Source organism: Cheilinus undulatus, linkage group 15, assembly GCF_018320785.1.
Source record: "Cheilinus undulatus linkage group 15, ASM1832078v1, whole genome shotgun sequence".
In the NCBI taxonomy this organism is placed as follows: Eukaryota; Metazoa; Chordata; class Actinopteri; order Labriformes; family Labridae; genus Cheilinus; species Cheilinus undulatus.
In genome coordinates this window covers 31,140,646-31,166,737 of record NC_054879.1, presented here as the reverse complement: position 1 = coordinate 31,166,737, position 26,092 = coordinate 31,140,646, and the positions used below count along the sequence as shown (strand labels likewise).

The 26,092-nt window shown below is 39.0% G+C and overlaps 1 protein-coding gene across 1 annotated transcript; it reads right to left on the bottom strand.

Annotated features, from left to right (window-relative positions):
- Positions 1 to 2,435: 2,435 nt before the first annotated feature.
- ccnyl1 (cyclin Y-like 1) lies at positions 2,436 to 25,999 on the bottom strand. The gene is made up of 10 exons (XM_041806526.1): positions 25,002 to 25,999; positions 20,418 to 20,492; positions 19,897 to 19,940; positions 17,393 to 17,493; positions 16,970 to 17,005; positions 16,821 to 16,872; positions 14,072 to 14,191; positions 12,972 to 13,138; positions 6,252 to 6,414; positions 2,436 to 5,895 (listed from the first exon to the last, which is right to left on the bottom strand). Exons 1-10 carry the CDS (start codon positions 25,162 to 25,164, stop codon positions 5,779 to 5,781), a joined length of 1,038 nt encoding a protein of 345 aa, XP_041662460.1. The 5' UTR covers positions 25,165 to 25,999; the 3' UTR covers positions 2,436 to 5,778.
- Positions 26,000 to 26,092: the final 93 nt, after the last annotated feature.

Below are 26,092 nucleotides of genomic sequence, written 5' to 3'. Positions count from 1 at the left end.
ACTTTATTCTTCAGAGGTTCAAATGTGCAAAAATAAAGATTTGTGGACCTATTTGTCAAATATAACTGTACTAAATCTGAGTAGAAAACTATAAAGCTACCTCGTCCGTTATTTAGCATCATTTGGTGGCCTAAATATGACTATGAATATTTAGACCCCTACAAACCATTCTAAGGTATCAGTAACTCCTTCTAGGGTCCAGAGATATAAACATGATAATAAGGCACGAAGAAGAGCACTGAAAACTATCAGCTGTTTTTCTCACCCAATGTGAATGAGTCACTTTGTTCATTGAAATCTGTGGTGGCTTGGCTGCAAGTACTCGATCTTTGAGCCACTGCTTCAGAGAGGCTTTTCTCTTGTGTTCTCATAGACCACAACAAACATTCACTCATTCATTGTAAGAATACCAGGATTTAATTTTGATATAATACCAGCAAAAATCAGAGACTTTCAATATCTGTTTTAATACTACAAACACAAAAATAGAAATTCTAGGCACCCAATATTTGGATTTTTCTTGATTTAAATGACATCACCTTAATTGCACATGCTGGTCTTTAGCGAAGCGATTTAGAAAGTGTCCTTTGCCATCTTCTCTGCTCACTGTTTATGAGACACAAACATACCTTCTAAGTCCTTATGATATGCCAACAGAAGTGCAGTAACATCAGTATTTTTCCACTGTGGCTTTAACTGACCTCTGTCACTCTACCTTGCTCACAGCAGCTCTGGGTTAAAATTGACAAAATATCTGTAGTTCTTTCAAAGCTTTGGTGTATTACAATGCTGCTGATAATTACAATAAGAGAGTTTGAAAATGTGGTACAAAAAGTATGGATGGAAAATGACAATAGTCTTTCACTTATAAACCCCTACTACTTATTCATTAGCCAGCAGTAAAATAGTGTCATTAATCAATGCACATCTTAGAGGCTACTACAGAATCATCTTTAAGCATATCCAGGTGGCCTTGTCAAAATTACATGTACCTCTGTCCATTTTTAAACAAAAATAAATCATGATTAGAAATAAAATGTATGAAGGCGTATGAGGGCCATCCTAGAAGAAAAGTGTCAGAGGATCTGTTTACTTAAAAACGCTGTTAACGCCAAAAACGGAACAGTTTTTTTTTTTTTTTTTTGGAGATTACAGTCATATATTTTCAAGGGAACAAACTCAGAATTGTAGAGTTTAAAAAGTAGTAAGTTTTCAAGAAACAACTTAAAATTTACAGGTTTAGTTCCAGGTTTAAGTCCTGAATTTTGGTCTTAGAAACTCAAAAATAACTTCTTAAAATCATTAATTTACAACATTGTAAAGACAAAAATGTAAAAGAAACCAATCTGAAAACAGTGGTTGGAATTTGACTTTTCAGCTCTGTAATCCCAAAAATCCTCCTCCTGTACATTTATGACTGGTGAAGTACAAAATATCACTTTTTTTCTCATAAATTAACAACTTTTTAAACGTTTGAGTTTTCTTGCATACCAGATCCTCCTCCTCCTCATTTTTATTTGTAGAGTGGTCCTACTATGCTGTTGTAATAATGGGCAGTTTATACATAGATCTTTTTTTAAGGCCATATGCATGTAGGCCTCTTATGTTGGGATTTTGTCAATGAAAAATATTAAAATTGATGTCTAATTTTTCCAGGTGTGTCCTGGAGGGGGCTAAGCTTTTCTTAGATATGAGTAGGTGGATCCTAAGGAAAAAAGTTGGGAACCACTGCTCTACATTTAAGTCACTGGAGGTAAACAAAGGGTAAAGCTTTATTTCTGATTTTTGGACTTTCTGTCTCAGCTCAGTAAAAAGACAGTCTTTAAGTTCTCAAACAGAAACCAGCTTTTAGATAGGGCTTGTTACAAAAACAATAGTTCCATTATAACTCATTGTCTTGAGTTGCCATTTCAATTCAACCACTAACCCACACAATTTTTGCTACATAGGGTATCACAATTTCCTTTGAAAAGGTGTTTATTGCAAAATAAGGGAGAAAAGCTGATAAAAAGGAAGAGCTAACCTCTCAGCTCATGGCTAATGCATCTCCATTCATATCACCAGCGGCTTCACCGTACACATGCATGCAGGGTTACTGAAACACAGTAAGAAAGCAGCAGAAATGATGTATCTGCTCTCGATTGCATAAGAGGTGGGAAAGTGAATTCTGATATCAGATCATCACTGAGGATGTATGTTAGAACATTATACATACCATTATAGTGCGGTTATTTGGCATCAGAATACCCAAAAATGCATCATTAATCTGCAATAACGCAACTACTTGACTGGTAAGCACATTTATGGCAAACATCTCATCTACATCCACCAAAGAGTCATCAAGCTAAGTCCAAGTCTTTTGTTCTTGTTTGAATGAGATCTGCACCATAACATTAAGTGGGTTGAATTATTTCTTAACTATGATGATTCCCGTCCTTAGCTGGTGGTTTAATGGGAGTTTGTTCTGTCCCAGTCAACACAGATCATTCAACATAATGCAATGCTAAAAAAAAAAAAAAAAAAGCAAATGTCATAAAACCACACAATCACCAAGTTTCTTTGTTACATGATTAGTGTTTATTTAAAATACTCCATCTGCAAATGTTTTTTTTTTTCAATTAAAAACAAGACACATTTCACAGCTAGTAGCCTACATAGTAAGCAAAAAGGAGGGGAGTACCCATCAGTCTGTTTCCCCCCTCAGTATCTATGTAGTTTGTTCAAAAGCTCTGCTCGGGGCCAGGGACAAGCATGGACTGTGTAAATCAGTTTAGGGACTCTTTGAGGTCAGGATGGCAGGACAGGAGGGACAAAATACTGACACCCAACTCTCATCTTATTTTTATGGCAACCCGACTGATATGCCCAGCCACAGGGTATCGATACTGATCCAGAATCTGTAAATCACTCCTCTTTAAGCACAAGATGAGTATGTGGAAAGTAAAACTGACCTCAGATTGGCACTCCTAATGAGCTGCTGACTGATGTCAGCTCCTGTGGATTATTCTGAGTTTAATACTTGATCAGAGCAATCTGTCAGCTCCATTCAAATAAAAATAATAGGTCATTTACTAAAAATAGAATCAAAATACCACTGGACATAACTGTAAACAAATCTCTGATAAGAAGGGCGACATGATTTTGATATTTAATCAATCATAGTAGGGTGTTTGATTTTGCATCTTCGGATCAAAAGCAGGTTTTCATTTTTAACTTCTGCCTATTTAGTCACGTTTGAAGAAGAAAGAAGTACAAAAAGAAACCTTCATCACCAACACTGTAGCTCACTGGGAGCCTGCAGCTGCAATTTTGGAAACATCACAGCCACTTTTATCAGATCAACAAAGCTGGGAAATCCTCCTGCTTCCTGAAAGTCACACATGTGGCAACTTTTAGCCTTTTCTGTGGCTAAGTAATGACGACAAAAGCATTTGGTTTAACCAAGAAACTAAACTTTGTAGCTTCTGCTATGTGGAGAGAAAGCACCAGCATGTAACAAGAAAACCAAGGGGAACAATGTTTAAACCTAATCAAGTCATGACCTTAAAATCAAAACTGGAACTGAATCATGGATTCCAGGAATCATGAACCTCACCATTAAAAGTACCTTTGGGTTTTAAATCTGCTTTACAAAGAACAACTTTAGCTTTTGATGTGATGCACCTTCTTAAGAGAGGCTATCTTGTGATACTCTTGATTTGGTTTGTGTCAGCAAATCAATGAAAAGACCAGAATCAACTATTAAAATGACATATTTCACTTACTTCTTTTTAGCACCCTATTGCTGTCCATCAACCAAATACCCTTACTCTTGTTTCTGAGACACAAATATCATGTTTGTTAATTAATCCAACATTAAAAGTAGTCCCAAAAGAAGCTGTATTTCCTCCTGTTAAATTTGACAAAAACTATGGCGGCATCAGAGAAATTATCAAGGCTTTTTTTTGTAAGAGATGCACTGATTCAGGCTGATTGTCAGTGCCTTTTCATTGTTTCTTGTGAAGTAGGACTCCCACTATGAATGGCCACACACTGCATGATTTCAACAATTATTTGCCCAAATAATTCCCTAGTGTGTGGTGCCTCCTAGGGGTAGACCGATTGTAGGCCTGGCTAACTATTGATGTCAACATTTGGCAACTGTATCAGCATTTTATTTTACCGATAATCGGTCAAAATCAGTTAATTCAAAGGTGTGCTTTTCCCCTTTGATGTTGTTTTCACTTGCTACAGACGCACCTGATGTCCCACCCACAACACAATCTGACTGGTGTGATGTCACACAACTACCAGCCAATCAACACTGAGGCTTGGGTGGCACTGACACAGGAAGTGTGTGTTGCTCTTTGCTGTTCCTCATGTTGACAGATCTAGCGCTAGATCTTTTATTTTTCTTAGTATTTTAACATGTTTCATGTTTGTCATAACAAATTCATATTGAATCCAAATATCGGACATCAGTCACATTCACTATTAATAATAGGTATCAATATCAGCTCTGAAAATCCAATATCAGTTGACCCCTCCTTCCTGCCAAGTTGAGGCCTCCCAGGCTCTGAATTGGAACTATCAAACATGTTTGATATTTAAAATTCAAGGTCAGACTGCCTCCACGGATTACCTCCAACAACCAATGAGAGCGAGCAGATTAGGTAGCATCACCAACCGAATCTAAAGAAGTTTAAATGCTTGAAAACATAAACACAACTTCACATCTCAGACAGGATTTCACTCATATTCTATCCTCATTTTTAAATTGTTGCTGCAGCTGTAACAGCAGAGCCAGCTGAGGATTAAATTCATCCTCAGTGTTTGCTTGTCTTCTGAAGTCACATTTGACATATTCTGTGTACACTGTCCAATCTGTAAGACTTGGTTTAAAACATAAAAAAGGGAGAAATGCTTCAGGAATGTTGTTAGCCCTATGAATTCAAAGCCTTTTACACTTTCCAAACCATCTTAAGAGCCTGGAGCTGAATCATTAATACCAATGTTTTTGGTGATTAATTTTCAACCCCTTTTGAGGTTTTTCCTTCCATGAGCACCGGTGGTTTGAGGAATACCAGAAGTTGTCTATTGTCTCTATTTCCATATGCAAGTTAACATTTATACAATTTAACATATGAGTAGAAGTCTGACTACAAATATTGGATAATTACTTTACAGAGCAGCTGTCTTATGAAATAGATGTGCTTTTTTCTAATTGGTGCTACTAATAATTAAAATAACGGTGATTGAATTGTTTGGAAACACATGGGAAGCTATAGAAAAGTATTCAATTATCAAAAATGTTGACAACCACAGTTAAAGAACAAAGACATGGATTGTGTTGGTTTTGGTCTTTTCATGAAATTTGACAAAGTCACCTGTGTATCTGTCTGTACGCCCTGAATGTCCATATGGGATAGTTTAGATCTTTGTCACTGAAATTGTTTTACTTCACAATTCTCCACAGACTACCTCCAGAAATAACCGCAGTAGAGCCTTTCTTATTCAACACTTTTTCCTGGAAATAAGGGACAAGTAAGAAATAAATAAAAAAATGTAAAAACAACAGTTGTGTGGTGAAGTTTTGGGTTAACACCTGAATTTCAAGTTAAATTAGACAATCGCACAGCTCTGCAGCCATGATGCTGCTTACTGTTTGGGCTGGTCATACAGTAAGGAGCATTTTCAGGCTGAGTCCTGCCTTATGGCTGTTCTGACCCCTGTCAGAGGGCTTTGTTTGTCCGGGACAGGCTGTGGGTTCATGGAGCCTTCAGAGGGCAGCGGTCTGACCTATGACAGCACGGCATTGGAGTGTCGTATACCTATCAGGTTGTCTGCACTGAAGGATCGTCTCATGGCGGCTCGACTCAGGTCTTTGTACTTGTCCTCACAGAGTCTTGAAATAGCCTGGACAGAGAGAAGTACAGAGGTAAGAAAAAAGCTGATAGCAAAGTTGGTTCATCAATGATTTTGAATCAAAAACTCTGCTGAATAAATCATGATGCAGCTCTTGTTGCATCCAAAAGTATGTTTCCAGCTTAGGAAATCCACTTACTGTTTGTAGTTTCAAACATGACTTGAAAGTTAAAATCAGTTGAGTCAAACAATAAAACCCTACATGACAAAAAAGTTAACACATGCAAAAACAAGATATTGCTGCATTCATATCAGAGTGCAGCATGTCCTTTGCACAGCACAAGAAATGATTAGAATGTATCATAATGAGACTAACTGAAACTTCAAGTCTATGAGGGGACGCTCACCTCAAGTTTCTGGGCTCGCTGGTTGTTCAGAGGCTCCAGGGGGAAACTGAGATTGTTGTCATCAGCCAGCTGTCGCAGATCAAAGTAGTACTTGGCATACACGCTGGCTGGCACGTTTATATTGAACTGCAAAAGTTCCAGGAAGTGGCGCTCCATCTCATTCCTGGAGGGCGAAAAGACACATAACGGTTACTCCAGAGACAAAAATGCACTAAACTCCACTCAAGAACCTCAGCATGGAGCGTTCTTCTAGTGGAAACTGCACTTAGTGCAAGACTGAAACAAAGAAGTCCTCACGGAAATACTGAAATGCAACATCAGGAAGGTACAGCAACAGAACAGCACCTTCTAGGAGCAGTTCATGCTTCCCTGCTATTTGATGTAACATCCTGCAGCAATAAATATTTTGTGTCTGATGCAGCAGCTCTGTCATGGCATCCGCCTTGATGAGACACACACCATTACTAATAAGGCTGACTGGTTAGTTTTGTAACAAATACATATGAAGAAAAATGAATGTCATGCTGCCTCCAAACTTTGCCCCTGCAGTGGGTCCTTTTTCTCTCCTTTGTTTGGTTCTTCTTTGCTGCTCCAAAATGGTAGTTTGTGTGTGCAGTGTTTTTGAGCAGAAAGAATTATTCCCAGTTTATACGCTAACGTGTTAGCCTGAGAAACCACATAGACTGTTGTATATACAGTATCTACTACATTAATGTATTTCTCATTCATCTGGGAAAGCTCCCATATAAATGTTTGGGAAGGGCAGGTCTTTTAAAAAAATTCTCAGAATGTGGTTGGAGGAACATTCTGTCTGTCATATTCATGGCGGACCAATCAGAGCAACAAGACAAAGTGATGTTGTAAGCATTAGCTTCTCCTGAACTGACAGGTCACCACTGCAAGAGCTGTGAATGGAGGGGCTCCTCTGTGAATAAATGTATGCTGAGGCCATTCAGACAAGATTTCGGTGTGACTCGTTTTAAAAGAAAATGTGGTCCAGTTCCGATCAAACTGCCTCTTTCCTACAGCTACAGTACATTCGAGGTAATAGCTACACCACCCGCAATCATCCCAAAACCATGCTTAAGTAACCTTGCATAGCAGATGGATACACCCATTTCCTTGGTTCTCACTGGCGAATCCATCTTGCAAAGCTCCTGTCTGAACCGTTTGGGCCCGGTTAGAAAGTGACAGGACCAATCAGCATTGAGGGGCGGAGTCGTGAGGTATGCAAGCAGCAACAAGAGACGGGTGCAGTTATGGCAGAAGACAGCGTGGATGCTGCTAAAGCGTCTGTTTTATCAGAACTTGATGACATTTCTTAGTTAAAGGAAGAACAAAGAACAGCAGTGAGCAGTCACCATGGTTCGCGTTATGCAGTTTTTTTTTTTTTTTTTTTTTCAAAAGCTCTCTTATTGAAGGTGCAGCCCTTATGTTTTTACATTCAATGATGCTCTCACATATTGACTAGCTGGTTACTTACAGAGCATCATCTCTGAAACCTGTGGAATCCCTGTATAAAAAAGCTTTAAAAATACTAGACAGGATACCGTTCTCGTATCACCACTGTAATATCCTTTAAAAGTACAAGCTCTGGAGCTTTGAAATTTTTCAAAAATTCCAAATTGCCTGTCTGATATATAAGTACTACATGGGCTTGCACCGCCTCCACTAAATGATTACATCAAACAGAAAATAATTAGTGAGTCTTCAATTAGACTGACCAGAGCCACTGTTAGAGGGGACTGTGAGATACCTCTTAGGTGTTCTACCTTTGGGCAAAATGTCACATCTTTCAAAGGGAGCACACTGTGGAACACTTTACCACTCTCAGTCAGGGGATGCTCAAGCTTTACAATTTTCAAGGGTAATCTGAAAGCGTGGCTCAGGACAAACCAGAATCGTGACGATGTTTAACTATTTCAATATCTTTATGCAAATACTTACATACAGCTATGTATGCGTATTTTGTGCAATATTACATAGATAGATACGCTTATGTATGCTTTTCTGGTGCAATAATATATGCTTGAACACATCTGTTATTGCAAACTATGTGCAATAGAGCTATGTGCAATAATATTAGCACTTTAACTAACCAGGCCAAGAGCAATGTGCAATCTCTTACTTACTTCAGTGGTACTCAACCTTATTCTATCAAAGAACCACATTGTCTAAAAAATACTTTAGCGAGAGACACACTCCAAACCCATAATGTAAGGTAGATAATAGATCAGTTAATCTGCAGTTGAAATGAAATAAAACAGTGGATTGGTGGAAATGTCTGCATAGTGTCAGAAGAACCAAAGTGTCACTGATAATGAGCATTTATTTATTTTATTTATCACTGACATCAGGCTAAAACCTTGTATCTCAAGTTTTTCATTATTTTAATTTGTTTTTACAAATTATAAATTATACATTTTTCATTCCCTGAAAAGTGGTCATTTTGGAGATACCAGTCTTTGGCCCAACACCAGCATTATGAAAGTTTCACCTGGCCTAAAGATTTTTTAAGACATTAGAATGAGCTAAGTTTGAGTAATGAGATGCTTTTCAAAGAAAATGATGAGTTATGGTTGGCTATTTGGGTATTTATATCTCACATTAGGGCCTTTACTGTAGAGAGATGCTTTCTAATTTTTTTCTGCTCATTTTTAATTCTTTAGTTTAGTTTTGGAGCTTTGGTTTTATATTTCTGCTCTTTTGACGATATTTATGATCACTGGTACATTAAAAACCAAATAAAACACCCACGTTTGAACAACTTTCACTAAATATTAAATATAAAGTTATCTCCACATGTGATCCTTGTGTTATAGGCTACTTATTGATGACGTGCATCGGCATAATTGTCATCAGATATGGGTATGAGAGAGCACTGGCAGGCGTTGCTGAAGGAAAAGTTAAAACGAGGAAATGTGAAGCTTCAATTTAAACACAAGACAGCACACCTCAATGAATGAGCGTACTGAAGACGCACCACCTGCGGACTTCCTCTGCTCACTTCTTACACACGCTCCGCCATCGAGTGCATCCGACTGTAATAATATACAGATTTAAAATAATAAATTACAAAATAATAAATTTAAATTTGGAAGTTGAAGCCTGTCTTCTTTGTGTGGGAAGCAGATTTGTTGACGTGACCTACCATAAATCTTTACTGATGACAGTGTTCACCTCCATAAATGTTTTTAGTTAAAGTTTTTTTTTTTTTCTTTTTTTCAAGTAAGCCTTAAAGAACCGCAACTGGTCACTAAAGAGCCACACGCGACTAGAGAGCCGCGGGTTAAGTATCACTGGCTTACTGTCTTAAGCTAAGGTCATGCAGCAACCTACTGTATTGTTATATTTGAGTCTTTGTATTTTATTGTACTGTCTATGTTGTCTGGTCTCTTGGTGTTGTCTGATTTTTATGTAGATTTTCAATGTACCCTTTGTTGTATATACCATCAACCTGCTGGTGACTACAGATGGAAATTAGCCTATGGCTACAATCTGGCACATTTACATGTCCATATTCATTAATGTGCATTGTCACTTGTAATAAATAAATTAACTAAATAAATAAATAAATTTCCCAAAAGCTGTGTATGAGTGGTTTTCCAGATGGATGTGTGAAACACATCCATCTGGCGTGCCAGGTTAATGCTGAAGCAGACCGGGAGGAGAGCGAAAACATCTTTTCCATCATGAAAAGTTTTCAGTGTGGCTTTTTGCTCTTGTTTAAATAATGTTGTCCACTTCTGACAAAACTGCCGCTGTGGCTAAGTCTGAGCTAATCCCTCCACTAGCAACCACTGTATACAACCACTCACACGACAACTAACCCTTTCCCATGTAACTCTCTCGAACTCATGCTGAAGCAGGTTGGCATGAGAGCTAAAACATTTTGTCCATCATGAAAAGCTTTAGGGTTGTTTTTATTCTTTATTTCATACAGAAACGTGGTCCAGATCTGATAAAACAGCCACTATGTTGCAGCTACATCAGGGCTGATAACTGCACTTGAGGCAGCCATCGCTAACGGCTAGTATAACTAAACCCTGACCACAGCTACTGCCTCGTTCTCCTCAAGTGATGCTGACTGGTCAGAACACTGTTCAGTTCAGCACAAACATTGTGGATTGGAGCTTTTAGGAGTGATTTGCCTGATGACAGAGATGAATACCAATGCCTGCTTTTAAAGCAGTATCAGATGTATTTCCAATTCTGGTATCAGAATAAGAACAACTCTAGATGAAGGGACATACAGACTCTTTACAGTACCAAGCACTCCAAAAACTGATGGTGATATTGACAGAATTTAGTTTTAGAGTAGTCAAAGAAAACATGTGCTTCTTAAGTGTCATAAATTCTTCTGGAGGTGAAAGTGCTCAACTAAAAATATCTTACATAGGAGAGGTCATTTTCAATTCATGAGGACATTTAGTTAAGAATTTTCCATATTGTACTTTTAAATGTCCAAGAAAGTCCTGAGCATTAATTTGAGTCAGCTGCTGTGGATACTAACGGTAAACTGAGGTATAGAAACATGATTCCCATGCATTTGTTAACTAATAAAAACAATTATTTTTAGGTTGCACTTTCATTTTGTCTTTCATTTGCAACAAGTGAAGGTTCCGATGATGGCGCATCATAACAAAGATCATTTCTCTTGAACAAAGATCTCTTCATTCTCTCTAAATCACACACCTATGCTGGTAATCAGACTTGTATCAATATCACAGTTCATCTTTTCCAGACTACAACCTCCATCATCCTTCCTCCTCCTCATCATCACAACTAAGGGAGGTGGTCGCCACGGAGACCGCATCTCGGATGCTTTGTTGGTCAGTAAAGGTGGTGCGAGTGAGCCTGAGTGTGTGTTTGTGTGTGTGTGTGTGATGTCTGGTCTCCCGGGGCAACTAATGGAGTGGGCGAGAGCTGGGGGCCATTATGTAGAAGCAGTGAGAGCACTTGAGACCCTCCCCTGCATTTCTCTCTCTGTCTGTCTTCCTGTTTCCCTCTCTACCCTTCATCCCTCCATCCAGACCCGACCCGGCTCACAAAGACACTTCAGTGGCAGCAATGAAATCAGAGCGGAGAGAGAGAGGAGGTCAGACGTGTAGGAGAGAGAGAAATGGGGGTTCATGGACGGAGAAAAAGCATGCAGGCAGTGAACACACCTTTCCAAATCACAAAAAGCAAGGAGGCACTTTCAACCTCTTTTACACACACACATGCACACACGGAGGAAAAGCAATTGTAGGAAATAAAGCCGGGGCGCTCCAAGTGCAGCCTGTGGCCTCTTCAGCAGCCTGAGCGAGAGATGCTACAGCTTCCATCTCTGCCAGCACTTCTCTTCTTCTGTCTGTTATAAGTGCATCTTTGTTGTTGCATTTCTTTTATTAGAGGGGCAGCGAGCACTGGCAGGGATCTGTTGTCACTGAACTCAGGAACCCAAACAGAAGAGGTGGATAAAAGGTGACAGAAATCATAATCTGATTTTAACAATAATGATGTAGCAGCATGTTATAACAGCACGTGACATGGAGGAGCATCTGCGGCAAAATTGTGTTATCTTAATTGTTTCCAATTATCAGCCTAATTTTTATTGATATTGAGGACTTTATCAGTACTCCTTAGTGATCAATGTCCTTATTGATACTATTGGGTACATAATTATTTGGTGAAAAGACAAAATGGCAATTTATTTTTAACAAAAGAGGTACAAGGTGAGTAGAGCTTGAGTTTAAAAGTTATTTTTTAAAAGAAGTCCCTTTACTGGCTGACCTTGAACAGGCCATAATATAACCATCTTTGTAAAACTAATTGACTCTTATTTTGTCAATTTCAACACAGACTTCAGCATTGGACAAATACTTTAACTTGTTGGACTTGTTAAAAAGTTTGGGAGCACTTTTGTGGCTGATCTGAGCAGATGAGGAGGATTACTGTCCTGCAGCAACTATAGCCAGTGTTACGGCACGGCCCCTGAACATGATCAAGTGGTGATCTGACGGAGCGTTGTGCTCCACCCACCTCCATTGCTTCCTTCCTTTTTTTGAATTTAGGGGTCTTTATTTACTAATTAAAAAATGACTTGTCAATTCATAAGTGACTTTCTTACACTGATGGAGAAAAGCTGTTTTAAAAGTGCTGACATATTCTGGCTTGCACCTCCAGTGGACACGAGCTACATGCAAAGCATTCTGGGAGCTTGGAGCAGCATAGCCTGGAAGGCATTTGCACTTTCAGACATCTTCTGTCTCTTAATATGTGAAATCCATCCCTGAAAATTAAACATTGGATTGCTGTATAGAACTTTATGCCGTTCGCTTTTTGATGCAAAGGCTCTTTCATTCATAAAAGATGAGCAACAGGTTGGAGCAAGATACTCTGTTTGATTGGTAGGGTCCAGTGGGGCCATACCTTTCTGAGTGCTTGCTATTCTTTAATAAAGCCAACAGCTGAGCGTATGAAGGTAAGGTACTTCAACACACACTGCTGATGTGATTTGAGCTTGTTCCCCCCTTGCCTAAAGTGATGTATGTTTTTGCCCCAGTGAAAAAATTAAATGACATTCTGTCACAAAACCCCCAAGACTTTACAGCAATGTCAAAAAAGTAAAATGTCATTGATTTAAGTGTGTTTAAAAAGCAGAGCTGGGTCTTAATCTCCATCCCTAATCCAAAAGTATTTCATGTTCATTTATTAAATTTAAAAGATTAAACTTACATGTCCTCCACAGTGATGTCTTTAAGGATCTGGCAGTAGTCTACGTTCCACACAGCCTGGTCGTCCCAGACTTTGGACGCCAACAGGATGGCTCCTAGGACGATGCGCTTCCAGTTGGCGGGGCAGATATCAAGCTCAGCATAGGTCAGCAGGCGTTCCAAGTACACCTTCAGGAAAAAAAACCCCATTTCATTCAGTACTGGTACATCTGACCAGGGTAATCATATAGGGTAATGACTATTTCACATTTTTATACCTTATATTATACAAGAATGAAATGTGGAGATAAAACAAAGTCCAGAACAGAGCAATTCTAAATGTGATGTTATACTGAATGGAAATAAAACAGTTGCAGGGTCTGTGTTCTGCAGTCCTCATAAAACAGAAACTGAACTCTGAAGTGTGATTTGAAACAGCTAATTTTATAGGAATTTACTGCCCCCTGGTGACCACAGTGTTCAACTACATGAAGTCTTCTTTTAAAAGGGACCCTGCTATCAAGACATGATCACGTATTAGATTAATATGTGTTTCATATGCAAGTTGTACAAAGAAACTCAACAGATATCTATATTTTGAGGAACAACAGATTAACATGTGGGCCGCCCTATTTGTACGATGTATCCTGGGTAGCTTTGTGAAATGGTTGAACTGTCCCTCCTATGAAATGACTTCCTAAAAACTTAAATTTTGACCCGAATTTTTTTTCAGTGAAGAGAACAAGAAGGTACTGTGATGCAGAAAAAGGTGAGTACAACTGAATGGTGTGGGAAGAAGACCATTTCACATCATCACCCAGATTACACTGCTCAAGATTAGCAACCCACATCTGAATCTTTTGAGATTTCTCAAAATGTAGAAATCTAGTGCATGTCTTCGTAATAGACACTTCTGTTAATATGATAAAGTCAGTGTGCATTAGCAGGATTCCCTTCAACTAGAAAGTGTAGTTTTAACTTTTAAAAAGTGTTCAATGATTTCAATAATGTATTAACAGATTTGAAACAGTTTACAGATAAAAAAAAAAAAAAAAAGATTTTAAAAGGATGCGTGAGGAAGAAGCAGAGAACACCATAGCATTACATAAGACACAGACTTACTAGAGTGACGATGGCACATTCAGCAGTGAGCTGTGCGGCGCTGAAGAGAGTTCGAACAAAGCGGTAGATCAGTTTGTGTTCTGGGTCAATGCGAGAGTACTCGTCTGGCACTGGCTCTCTCTGTGAGGGACAAACAATTCACAAATGTCTGATGATGTAGATTACACTGCAAGAATTAAAATGACATGCTGGGTAGAATGTACTCAGTCTGAGAGTTAAACTGTATGCATTTTACACAGCTCTCTACATGGTGGCAAACACAGACAGAAAAATTACCCACTGGAAATAAACAGAACATACAGCCTAAGACAAACACGTTGTTTTGTGACATTGTTTTAATCTGTGTGGTACTTTTAAAGCATGCACTTGTAATCTCATCAAATGTACTCAGTTTTTTCCACCTGAAGTTCTCATCCAAACTCTCCACTCTATTTCAGGTTTAAGTGGTCCTCTGAAATGGGAGCTACACGGGTCAGCAGTTTAACTTCACAGTGGAACAACACACCACTCATGAGTCATTACAACAAGGCTAACACTGAATGGAACCATTGACAGTATAATATGCAACATCTAAAACATTAAAAAAAGAGATATCAAATATATCTAATGATGCATAAGTATGTCTTTGAACAGCCAAGTACAGCTGTGTTATTTGCTTTAGCACTTAGGCTTCTTCCTCTTCTTCTCTGGTGCTTAACAGTGGGCCATGAGCGCCACTGATTTGCAATGTGCAGTCTTGTGAGAAAGAGAAAAAAACGCCTTCATTATCGGTGGATTTTATCTGTTAATATTTTATTATCGGAATAAGAAAAATTTGTAAAACATATGCAATATCGGCCAATAATTTAGCGGTACCGATAATTATCGTGCATCCCTGATAATTAGTTTCGCCAACTCATAATTCTGATGCCAACAACAAAGGGATCTGAATTTAACCATTTTGCCAGCTAATTGCAACAGCATGACCACACTACAGGTGTGACCTCAACTGCTCATTGTTTGCTGACGTCACCATTGTCTCTGTGACTGCGTGCGAGTTCACAGGTTGTTCAGGGGGCAGGTTAAAGAAAGTGAATCAAAGAAGTGCTCTATGTGATTCCAGCGGCCTTTTGCTCTGACAAGAAGCAAAAAACAATTTTGGACTCTTCCCAATGTATCAAGAGGGGTACAGTGTGGACTGGCTGGCCTTCAAATAGAACTTCAGCTATGAATGAGGTAAAATGTCTAGAAAATCACTGTATGTACTCAGAAATCCCCAGAGGGAGAAAAAGTGGGGGCTTGCTTAAAGTCTCACTGGTAATTGATGATACAATGATAACAGTAAATCCTCTCCTATAGGTAGACTTTAGGATTCTTGTAGTTTACGTCAGGTCTGGTTGTCAAACTAGACACTGATGACTGAAAAATTCTGGCATCCATACTTGTTAAATCATGGTGTGTGTTATGTCATACTACCAGATTGTTTGTCAGTCCCAATGCAGAAAATCAGCCTGAGGTTTGTTGATGAGCCCGGACATTGCAGTCGGGTCTGTCTGAATTTGTGTAGTCTGAGCCAGCCTTAAGTGATAGTGTATCTGGTTGTTGGTCTGCAGCTTTTATTTGTTCACAGCAAGAAGAAATGTTTTGTTCCAAAGATGGTAACAAGCATTGAGATAAAACACGAATGAAAAGTACAGGAGAATTTGGGAAGTAATACAGCAGTGCAAAGCCAAAGATGAGAAGTATTTGATTCCCATCTCAGACATCCCACTTTACACTCCTAGTAACAATACTCCCTGTCCCGCAGCAGTCCATGTAAGCACAGAACCACCGAAAATGACTGAAAACGCTGTAGTACATACGCCTAGTGCTGTAACGCTGCCACAGAATGCACCGAAAGAGAGAAGAAGATTACAGAAAACTGCCACAAACTTTCTCCTTGTTGCCCTTCTGGTTGTTCTCTGCGTTGGATTTAAGAACATCTGGTGTATGCTGTTCATGATGGTGGTAAAGGAGCATTAGATTTTGCTGTAAAAGCCAAAATAAGCTCAATAACTTCTGCAGCACAAACACGACCCTGTAATCTGCCATTGTTGTTTTGGTTCAACATGTGTATGCGGTGTAAGTGTGCTATGCTATGTATGACGTAATCGTTTAAAAAAAGATGTGGTTGGCTATCCACACAGAGACGAAGCAGGAAGCATTTACAGATTTGTTCACTCTGGGACCCGGTTTCAAAAAGTAGCGTTTATGGCCTCCCAAAACGCTGTTTCCGTGTGGATGAAATGTCAATACCACAAAAAAACGTTCGCGTATACTCCTGAATTCGTCTCCGTGTGGACAGGGCCTTAGTAAAAGATCAGTTTGATTGGAAACCCACCTGAGGTGATAGTAAATAAAATACCAGGTGCAATCCAGTATAGAAATTCAAAGAAAGCTGAGAAGAGTCGAGACAAGCCGTGCCTGTACGTGTAGTGGAGAAGCATCATTGGACTGGTGCTAAACTGTGACATCTACTTGAAATGTACTCTGTGAAACTGGCCAAAATACAACTACTCTTAAGCCCAACTCTAGGCCAGATTTTCTTCAGGGACAGAAATCAGTTTCTATGTTGCCTGACAGCTACTGCTCTAGCTAACAATGTAAGTGCTTTCAAGCTAAAACATACAATGTTAATAGCATTGGCTATATTTACTTATTTCAGAGGAACAACATCGTCATGTAAGTGAATCACTGTTGCAGACTTGTGAAGAAATCTTATCATACTCACTGATAAGGGGTGCAACTTCTCATCAAAGATGTCCAGTGACCTGTCAGAGTCCCTGGAAAAAGCAAACGATACCTTGATAAATATATTTTACACACATTTGTAACATGCCACATTAAATGTTTAAAAAAAGAATAAGAATGTTGACCCACCTGTTTTTGATGTGGTAGTATATTGCTAATGTAACACTGAGGAAACAAAGACAATTGAGGCAACAAAGATATTTCAGTTAGTTCTTTTTGTAGCTTTGACAAAAGCAATCCAAACAACACAAAAGAGTGCTGTGTATTTGTGTCAGATCATAACGTGTCACTAGACATTTGCACACATTCAGTAGGAAAGCCCTATCTAAACATGCTGTCATAATCCCAAAGAAAAGTGTCCAGATTGAGTGAAATAATATCATTATAGAGGAGTGTCCTGAATTAGGAGGACATCTGTGTTAGTCACGCATCCATCCAGTATTACTTCAGGATTACTACACTGTGACGTAACAGGATTTTCTCTTGTGAAATGATTGACTTTTTGGACAACACAGCACTGTATGTTTAGAGTTCTGTGTGTGAAATTCTCACCATTTGATTGTGCTTTTGAGGTTTGGCTGGCTGACTGTGTTGTCGTCTATGAAGATTGTGGAACAGGAGCTGTATTTCTTTGACAGTGGACCAGGAGATACCTTCAGAGGGGGGAAATCACACAATTAATAACCCGATCAAATGTCATTTTCCCCCCAGACTGTAAACAGAGACGATCAGAGACTACAGGCAGTATTAGAAACCACCCTAACTGTGCTTTACAGAGAAAAAAAGGGTCAGAAAGGCCAAAACACGACAACAAACCCCAACCAAATTTGATGAAAAATTTGACTGAAACATCAGCACAAGTATATGTTGACATTTGTTCTTGTCTCAATGATATAACTTGGGAATCTTTGTGGGAAACAATTTAATAGTTGTAGGTTTTGTAGTTCACCTTTCTATTTATGAGATCAATGAGCATTAACACCGCTTCTACTGCTTTAGAGGTCAGTGCTCCAATTCTATTTAAAAGGATTTTCCACACCATCAGAAACAACATCATGTACTGGAGCTGAATTCATTTCTGACATTTCTGAAATTTCAAACACAAAATTCTCCCAGTCAGAGGCCCATAAGTTACTTTCAAAACCTATCAAGCTATCATGTAAACAGGCATTCAGTGGCTTGTTGCACCAGCCAGGAGCAACTCACAGCAGCAATAAGAAAGTATAAATACTTTTCCTAAAAAGTGACATTTTTCAGATGTAAAATATGAGGCCAAGACGTATCATTTCAGACCTTTTCCTACCTTTAACGTAGCCTATAGCATATACAATTCCATTAAGAAGACAACCAAATTTTGCAAAGTCAAGGCAGGCTATATTGAAAGACTCCAACCCAAACTGACTGAATGTTGTAATGAAATAAAAAATGCTCAAAGTATCTAGTGCTGTGTATATTTACAGAACCAGGTTTTTTTTTAAATTAAGCCCTGATAAAAGATTTTGCCTGAGGTTACAATAAAAATGTAAAATGCTTGGTCATGATAGATCTAGCTTCATTTTTAACAGCAAAAACGTGGCATTTTGAGAGTGGTGTATGGACTTTTTTACAGCCACTCTATTGATATTTTTGGCCTTTTCATGCCATTATTCAGAGGGGAGGACTGTGGATAAAGTTGGAAACAGGGATGAGAGATTGGGGGAGAGACATGTAGGAAAGGCGCTGCAGGCTGGACTTGAACCCACCGCCTGTGTACATGAGACCTAATGGTGCATTCCAGTTACCTCGGAAGTTGGAGCTGGGAGTGACGTCACACCTGAGTTGACGGTGTTCCAGTAAACAAACACATTGTTAGCTGTTGTTAGCTATACCAGTTGAAAACAACGCATAACATAACATAGTACCATGTCCACAGATAGACGTTGGACAGTACTACATATACCACTTATTTAATTTCACAAAAACAAAACAGAAATGCTAATAAATAATACATTGCGAGAGCGTTCCAGATGAAATTTCCAACTGGGAACTTGGAAATTCTGACTTCCCAGTACAACTGGAACGCAGGGAAAATACTAGGCCACCTGCTCCCTGTGAAATCATTTTGTGTGTTTTGATTTACCTGCCTCTTGAACTGAATTTGTCTTTCAACTGTCAAAGGCACAGTGTGTAATATTTAGCATAGACACATTTACCAAAGAAAGTTGGTAATAATGACACATTATAAATATAAATAGGCCTATCTAAATTAGTTTTTAATCACCTGAATAAATAAAATTGTTTTTTTAATTTCATTTACTAAGAATAGGCCTTTTATTCATACACAGGGAGGGTCCCCTCCATGGAATCTGCTATCTTTGATTTTTTGCTTCTTGCTTTTTTCTACAGCACCACAGAACTGTGGACTTCACAATATAGAACTTGACTGTTTGATGTTGCTAATATCCCTCAATTAACCACAACACCTTAGACTACATTATCGGAAAAACAACAACAACATGCAAAATATATCAAAGTACACTGATTATGTAAGAACTAAAACCTACAGCCTAAAGCTACAGCTAAAGTAATACAGCCGTGACACTTATTGGTGAAATCGTCAAAAACATGAACTAATTTAATGTTACTTTATTGTTTAACAGCTGAAATTATCTCTGCCAATGGGATGTCCTAAGAAAGTCTTCATAAATTATGACGGATGTAATCTATCATGGAGACTACACCGCTGATACCAAACAGCCAGTAAAACCATCATCTACTCATCACCCTCCAAGTTATCCTACCTCTCAAAACCATCACCATGACAACCGTGTTTTATAGAGGACTTTGCACCTACTATGAGAGAGGTCTCAAATTTAAGTAATAACTTAGGCCTATGATGAGACCACCTCATCTAGTGTAACAATTTTAATGTTACACTTCGTCGTTAGAAAGAACTATTGTTCAAACTAGCCCATTACTTACACACAGCTGGTGCAGCCCAAACAGATCATTAAAATTGTACAGCATCACACTTAAGTCATCAGATTTATGATCCACATAAAGTTTGTGACACTTACATGACTGATATGATTTATGTGATTGCTTTTCCTCTTGTCTCTTACTGCAAAAGAAAAGAAAGATGTTTAGCAAACAAGCTACAGGCACAGATCAGTGTTCATTTGACACTTCAGTTCATCCTGTTAACACTCAACCAAATACATTATTACATCCGAAACCTTTTAGTGACTTTCTGCAGCTGAAAACAGACTTACAGTGGCCAGGCTTCAGTATAGAACTGAGTGAATTATTGATATTTCTGTTAGAGAAGCCTGTAGCTCAAGAGAGTATGTGATGCACTCTTAACTTAATCTAGCTGCATAGTGAAGCCAGTAATAAACATGTAGAAAACACTAATGGTGTTAGAACAACTTAAACTTACAAGGTGTGAACATTTGACTGTTCTGACAACATGTAGTGCAGAAGAAACATGTTAGCTCTTTAAATAACTCTGTCATGTGATTTAAAGTTTGCTCTCAGTTAGGGAACATGTTTACCATGAATCACTACTGTGTTTGTGTGTCATATCATGATTGCTCACCGTCTGTCTGGGACTTGCTAAGAAAGATGGTACTTGCTCGGGCGTGGTCTGATGGGTTTGACTCCAAGGCCAGCTCTGAAAAAAACAAACACAAACCATTTACAAAGACACTCAACAACAAAGGCTCTATGTTTTCAGCTAAGCTCTTAAATCTGGGTAGTGACAAAGCCAAAATTAGAAATCTGGGAGCCATTAGCTCCCATCAGTATTCAAACACACTGATAGGAGCATACGGTATAACTTTGTTAACTGGCACCTGTACAGCGGGGGTCTTCTGATTTGTGTCTGTGAGTTGGAGGAGACTACTGAGACTCCACTCAAAACAGGTTTAACGATACGTTTCGGTTGACCTACTGTAAATATTCTGCCATGCTAACAGTACTTTAAAGCTCCTGTGAGGAAACTTTGGTTAGCACTAATCTTGATGAAGCCTGTGGAAAAAACACTACGTCTAATCTCTTAGCTGATTTTGTCCTGTGGTGTTTTCTTTCAACAATCAACACAACAGATAAACATCTACGACTGACATCAGAATATATATATAAGATTATTTCCTAATGGCTGATGTTTGTCAAAAGGGCAGTGATTGGCTTATACCAATGCATCCGTGCATCCTTGTAGCTGATTCTCCCATGTGCATAATTCTAGAGGCTTCACTGCATATACTGTAGTATGCAGTGTTGTAGTACTTGAGTCCAGGACTTGGATTTGAGTGTGACTCGAGCGCTAATAACTCGGACTTTGTCTCGGACTCGGGCTTTAACTAATGAAGAGGAGGACTCAAAGCTTTTTTGCTAAAGACTATTATATTCTGTAATATTTGTTGTTTTTGTGTGAGAAAACCCCTCATAACTTATCAGTGTTCACGCAGCGCCTGGTGTGTGCGTTCACCTGCATGCCAATCACGTGTCTGATGTGCTGTCTGTGAAAACAACCAGAGGAGAGAGGAGGAGGAGCGGGGGAGCCTGGGTGACAGAGAGAGGTGCTGATATCCAGCCAGCCTATGAATCGCAGAAAATCTCCATCAGCTGCTCAGACTCGCCATATTAGCTGCTGTAAAGTAATCTTCCTCAGTTTTGGACAAAGTGATAAAAACTCTTAGTGAGTCCCGTTAGTAAAAAATATCAATCCAACGTTGAAATCTGTGTTAACATTGGCGAGATAACGCTGATAAGTGAGGTAAACGAGGTGACATATGGTAAAATTATGATGTGTTTAATGACACCTCAGACTTTGGAGTATCAAAGGGGGATGAAGTTGACTTTTTTTATGATGTGCTGAAATGTCCCAAGGAGAAAATTAGATTTTTAGTCTTTAGTGCGAAATATGAATAAATCCAGTCATTTTAAATAAGGAATATTTAGTATAAGATAGATGTAAGGCATGAGTTCAGTTAAAAAAACATGTCTTATATATCCACCCTAAACACACAAATAATCCTGTTAATATAACTAATATTATAGATGAAGAGTGTAACAGCTCCTGTAGCCCTTTAGAATAAAAACATGAAGAAATTCATACATTAATGAAACACATCAATGTAACCCACTAGAAAACCTGGAATGGCTTAAAAATGATTAATAATTTAATTAAATTTGGCTCTAGGTTTTAGGTACTGGGGACTCATCTAGGACTCGAATATGAGTAATGGGGACTCGACTGATTTTTCTTTGGTGACTCGGACTTGAACACTAGGGACTCAGAACTTGACTCAGACTCGAGGTTTGGTGACTTGACTACAACACTGGTAGTATGCAGGGATATTTAAATCAGGGAAATGATGTGTGGGCTGTTATAGGCATAAGAGGCAGGAAAGAGAGAATTTTGATTGCAGGTCATGACTGAAGATGTATTGATAATGCATAGTGGTAAGGCACATACAAAGTGCAGCCAACTCTATATCTAAATGCCCAAAGCAGATGTTGATACAAGGTTAATGCAGACTATTAACCGCCCACCTTTGACACCTACCCTGCAGCAGAGATGTAAGGAATGGAAAAATCATACATAAAATATCTCAATTTTAAAAAATGATGGCCTTCTTTGTTTTTAAGGTCATACAGAGGCATCAGTATTGCCTTAAGTCTGATCTAAACAAGCTAAAAATTCCTCACATGAACTTTAATATATGTTTATATATTCAACAGTGGATTCTTGATCATATTGGTTGTATCCACAGGTTCTTGCCAATACACAGCCCTCATATTACAGGAAATGTAGAGTTTTAATGGTTGACTCTACAGACTTTTTTACTGCAGGAGGCTCACTACTTGTAGACATGGAGATATTTATAGTCAGGACACTAAGTTCCAGTAATGCAAATGAAGACAGCACTGGTTTATATACAAGCAGGACTTGTAGAATAGTGTCCTCTATCTAAATCCGTGCAGACAGCCGATTACATAAAAGACAGCGGATTAGACGATGGCTGCATTTGTGAAGTGAAGACAGCAGGAAGAGACAGGAGGAATGTAAAAAGGACTGCTGGACTGATTCTGACCCTCACCCCGCCAACAGCTGGTCTTACCAAACTGCACTCACTCCCTCGCTGACTCTCCACACCTACAAGGGTGGAATGGACACTGACTGGACGTCAATGAAGTGAGGCGACACATGTGACTGATAGTACAAAAACTGAGTGGGCCCTCATCACAGAGAAATATCTGAGATGCCTTCCTGATCAGGGGGCCTGTATCACAGCGTGAGATCCCAGCATGAACAGAAAAACTTTAAGGGAGGTGGTCTGTAGACAGCCGCCTTTTTGAAGTGTTAATTTGCAGAGTGGACAAGGTGATGCTTGGTTATTTACATGACAAGATGCTGTTCGACTGACCTTCATCTATTTCTATCTCATCTTTCTCACGCTTCTAAAAAAAGATTTGAAAGAAAATGTGGGAAAAGATGAAAATCAACAAAGAAGAACATGGTTTGAGTGCTAATATCGGAGTGGTTAACATGGCGCCAAGGAGATAAGGGGTCTGTTTTCATTGTTAATGTCGGACTCGGTAATGTGACACCAGTGCGATCAAAATGAAGCGGTGTCCAACTAAAGAGAGCCAAGAATGCATCATCATCCTCTGCATCAGCAGGCACTGCTGGCAGTGGGATGGGACGGCAATAAACACGTCTGGCGACTTGGCAATAGATTGTCTGACTGTGTATTCATCTACAGTCATGAAAGAGGATAGATCACCGAGATGTTAGATCTTATATATAAAATTGAACCACTCTCCCCAAAGCTAAACTTAATAAAGTGGTTTCACAGTTAAAATGTGTTATTCAGCCAGTTATGCAGCTTCAGAGTACACAGCACAAGATTTGCAGGCTGAGCTACAGCAAACATTTGCTTAGCTTGTCTGAAGTCGCACTGCTTGTTTCTGGGTAAGGATTCCTTTATCCTTTGTTGTTCTTTGTTGTAATAGGATTCAGTTTATCCACAGAGGTTTTTTACACTTGAAAACAAACAATAAAGTGCCTTCACATGAACAAATAAATGCGTCTCTGATTTTACTAGGCAGGCGAATGCATGAGAGATGTGTCAAAAATCCTCTGAACAAAGAATCATTAAATATTCCTAATTTCACTCCAAAACAGAAGTTTTAATGTGCTCACATTCTGTATTTGTCAAAGTCCAGAAATGTTTTTTTTCTAAGCTAAGACAACAGCATTTATGCAGAGATAAGATAGTAGGGATGTTTGTTGTCCTTAGGTCACACAGTGGTGCTGGCTGGAATCAGGTCTGAGTATTAGGGGTTTGACGAGACTCTTATCTCATGAGACAAGATGAGATTTGGGCCCGAGATGAGATTTTTAATTTTGGAAAATCCATAGCTATAATACCAGTTATTATTGGCACACCAGTTAATCTGCTGAACTAATAACTCACTTCTTAAGCTAACATCTGCCAATACCATTACCATTATAGTACTGTGCATACCTACTATCATGTTTGATTTCCATTGCATTTTTTATAAATTTTGTGAATAAACTGAAACTCAATACTTCTGAATCTATCATTAAAGCAGATGAATGTGCTAACAAAGGTTGAAAAGCTTGATACTTTTTGATACAAAATGCTTTTAAACAAGACATTTTCTGTTTATTTTTTCTAAAGATATTAATAAAAGTACCAAATCTAAAACAGAAACACATTTTATAAATGAAAGGTTTGTAGGACTGGAAATAATCCACTAAAAATTGTAAGCAGATTCATATACACAGTCTAAACTGCAGAAAACATGGCAACATATTCATGCAGTTCAATCAGTGCTGGAGATTGCCCAATTGTACTGAATGCACCTAGTAACAGTATATTTACCAGCAGTACGTGATTAACGTGCTGTAGTGTTTCAACCACTATGTATAGAAATTAGCTTGATTTTAACAGGCAAAGCGTCTAGGTTGCAATTCTGGTAACAACCCTAGTGCTAAGGTGTCATAAAGAGGGAACTCTTCCCTATTGTAGTGTCTGGATAAACACGAACCTCCCTATAAACTAACAACATGGGCGTGACTCTTCATGTGTTCAAATACAATAAAGACAAAGAAGTTTAAGTATTACAGTCAATGGGGATTTGTGCATACCATCAGGAATCTCCCTGTCGCTTATGTGCTGTAGGTAGGGCACGGTGTTATCATCGCTCACTTCTGTGCTGGTCTGGTACTCCTCCAGCCGCTCCGCCGGTTGTCTCGACGGCAGCTTGGGGCTCGACTCGGGGGAGACGCAGCATGACACCGTATTCCCCATCCCAAACCGGGTGTATACTTTACACTGTAGCAGCCAAGTCCAAAGTAGTGCAAATGAATTATGGCTAGCTAAAGTTAGCTTCCTTCAACCTCATTAACATTACAAGGCTATAGTCGGTATTACCACAACAGTAATGCTAAATCGCCGCTGTCCACCTACACCCAGGAGCCGCATTCCTGTCCATTTGAGGGTATGTATAAGTAAGCAGTCAAACAAGAGTTAGCCGAATAGGCCTAACCACTTGTTAAAATAGTATTTGGTGTGTATGATATGTTGCTGTTTTAAGAACAGACAGTTTAACTAGAATGTAAGCGGCTGCTGTTTCATTCATTCATCCAAAATGCTAGGTTCGCTGCTAAGTAGCTAACGAGCACCATAGCTAGCTATGTAGTTAGCTTGTCTAAATAACTTTGTTCTGCTCAACATCAATTTAAAAAATTGCTTTCGAATGAACACAATGCACTCCAGCCAATATATTTATCTAGGCTTAAAAATGAGAGCTTCTAGCAAAAACGTTTTGTGACACTTTCCAAACAATCCCACAGACGTCGTCTAGCACTCGGATCGGTACGCTGCCAAATCTAGTCCGAGGCTTCTGCGGCCTCCAGGAGAATCCCAAGATTTACAATGATAAAATCAAAGACTGTAGGTGAGAAAACCTCAGTAAGTTCGGGTTGCTGAAGCCTTGTCGCGTTAATTTAAAAGTCAACCATCTTTAGAAGCTTGTCCGGAATCCCCCATCAGTGCCTCCACCCTGTAAGATTTTAGCTGGACGTCCTCCCAGCCACCGCCGCCATCTGTTGCCGGAGCTCACAAACGGTACTACTTGGAACGGATACGTTGTAGTCCCTCCCATTTAGGAATTCCATTCACTCCCGTTGGCGAAGCCTTCAAAACAAGGCTGTTAGAGATCGCTCATTGGTCCCTA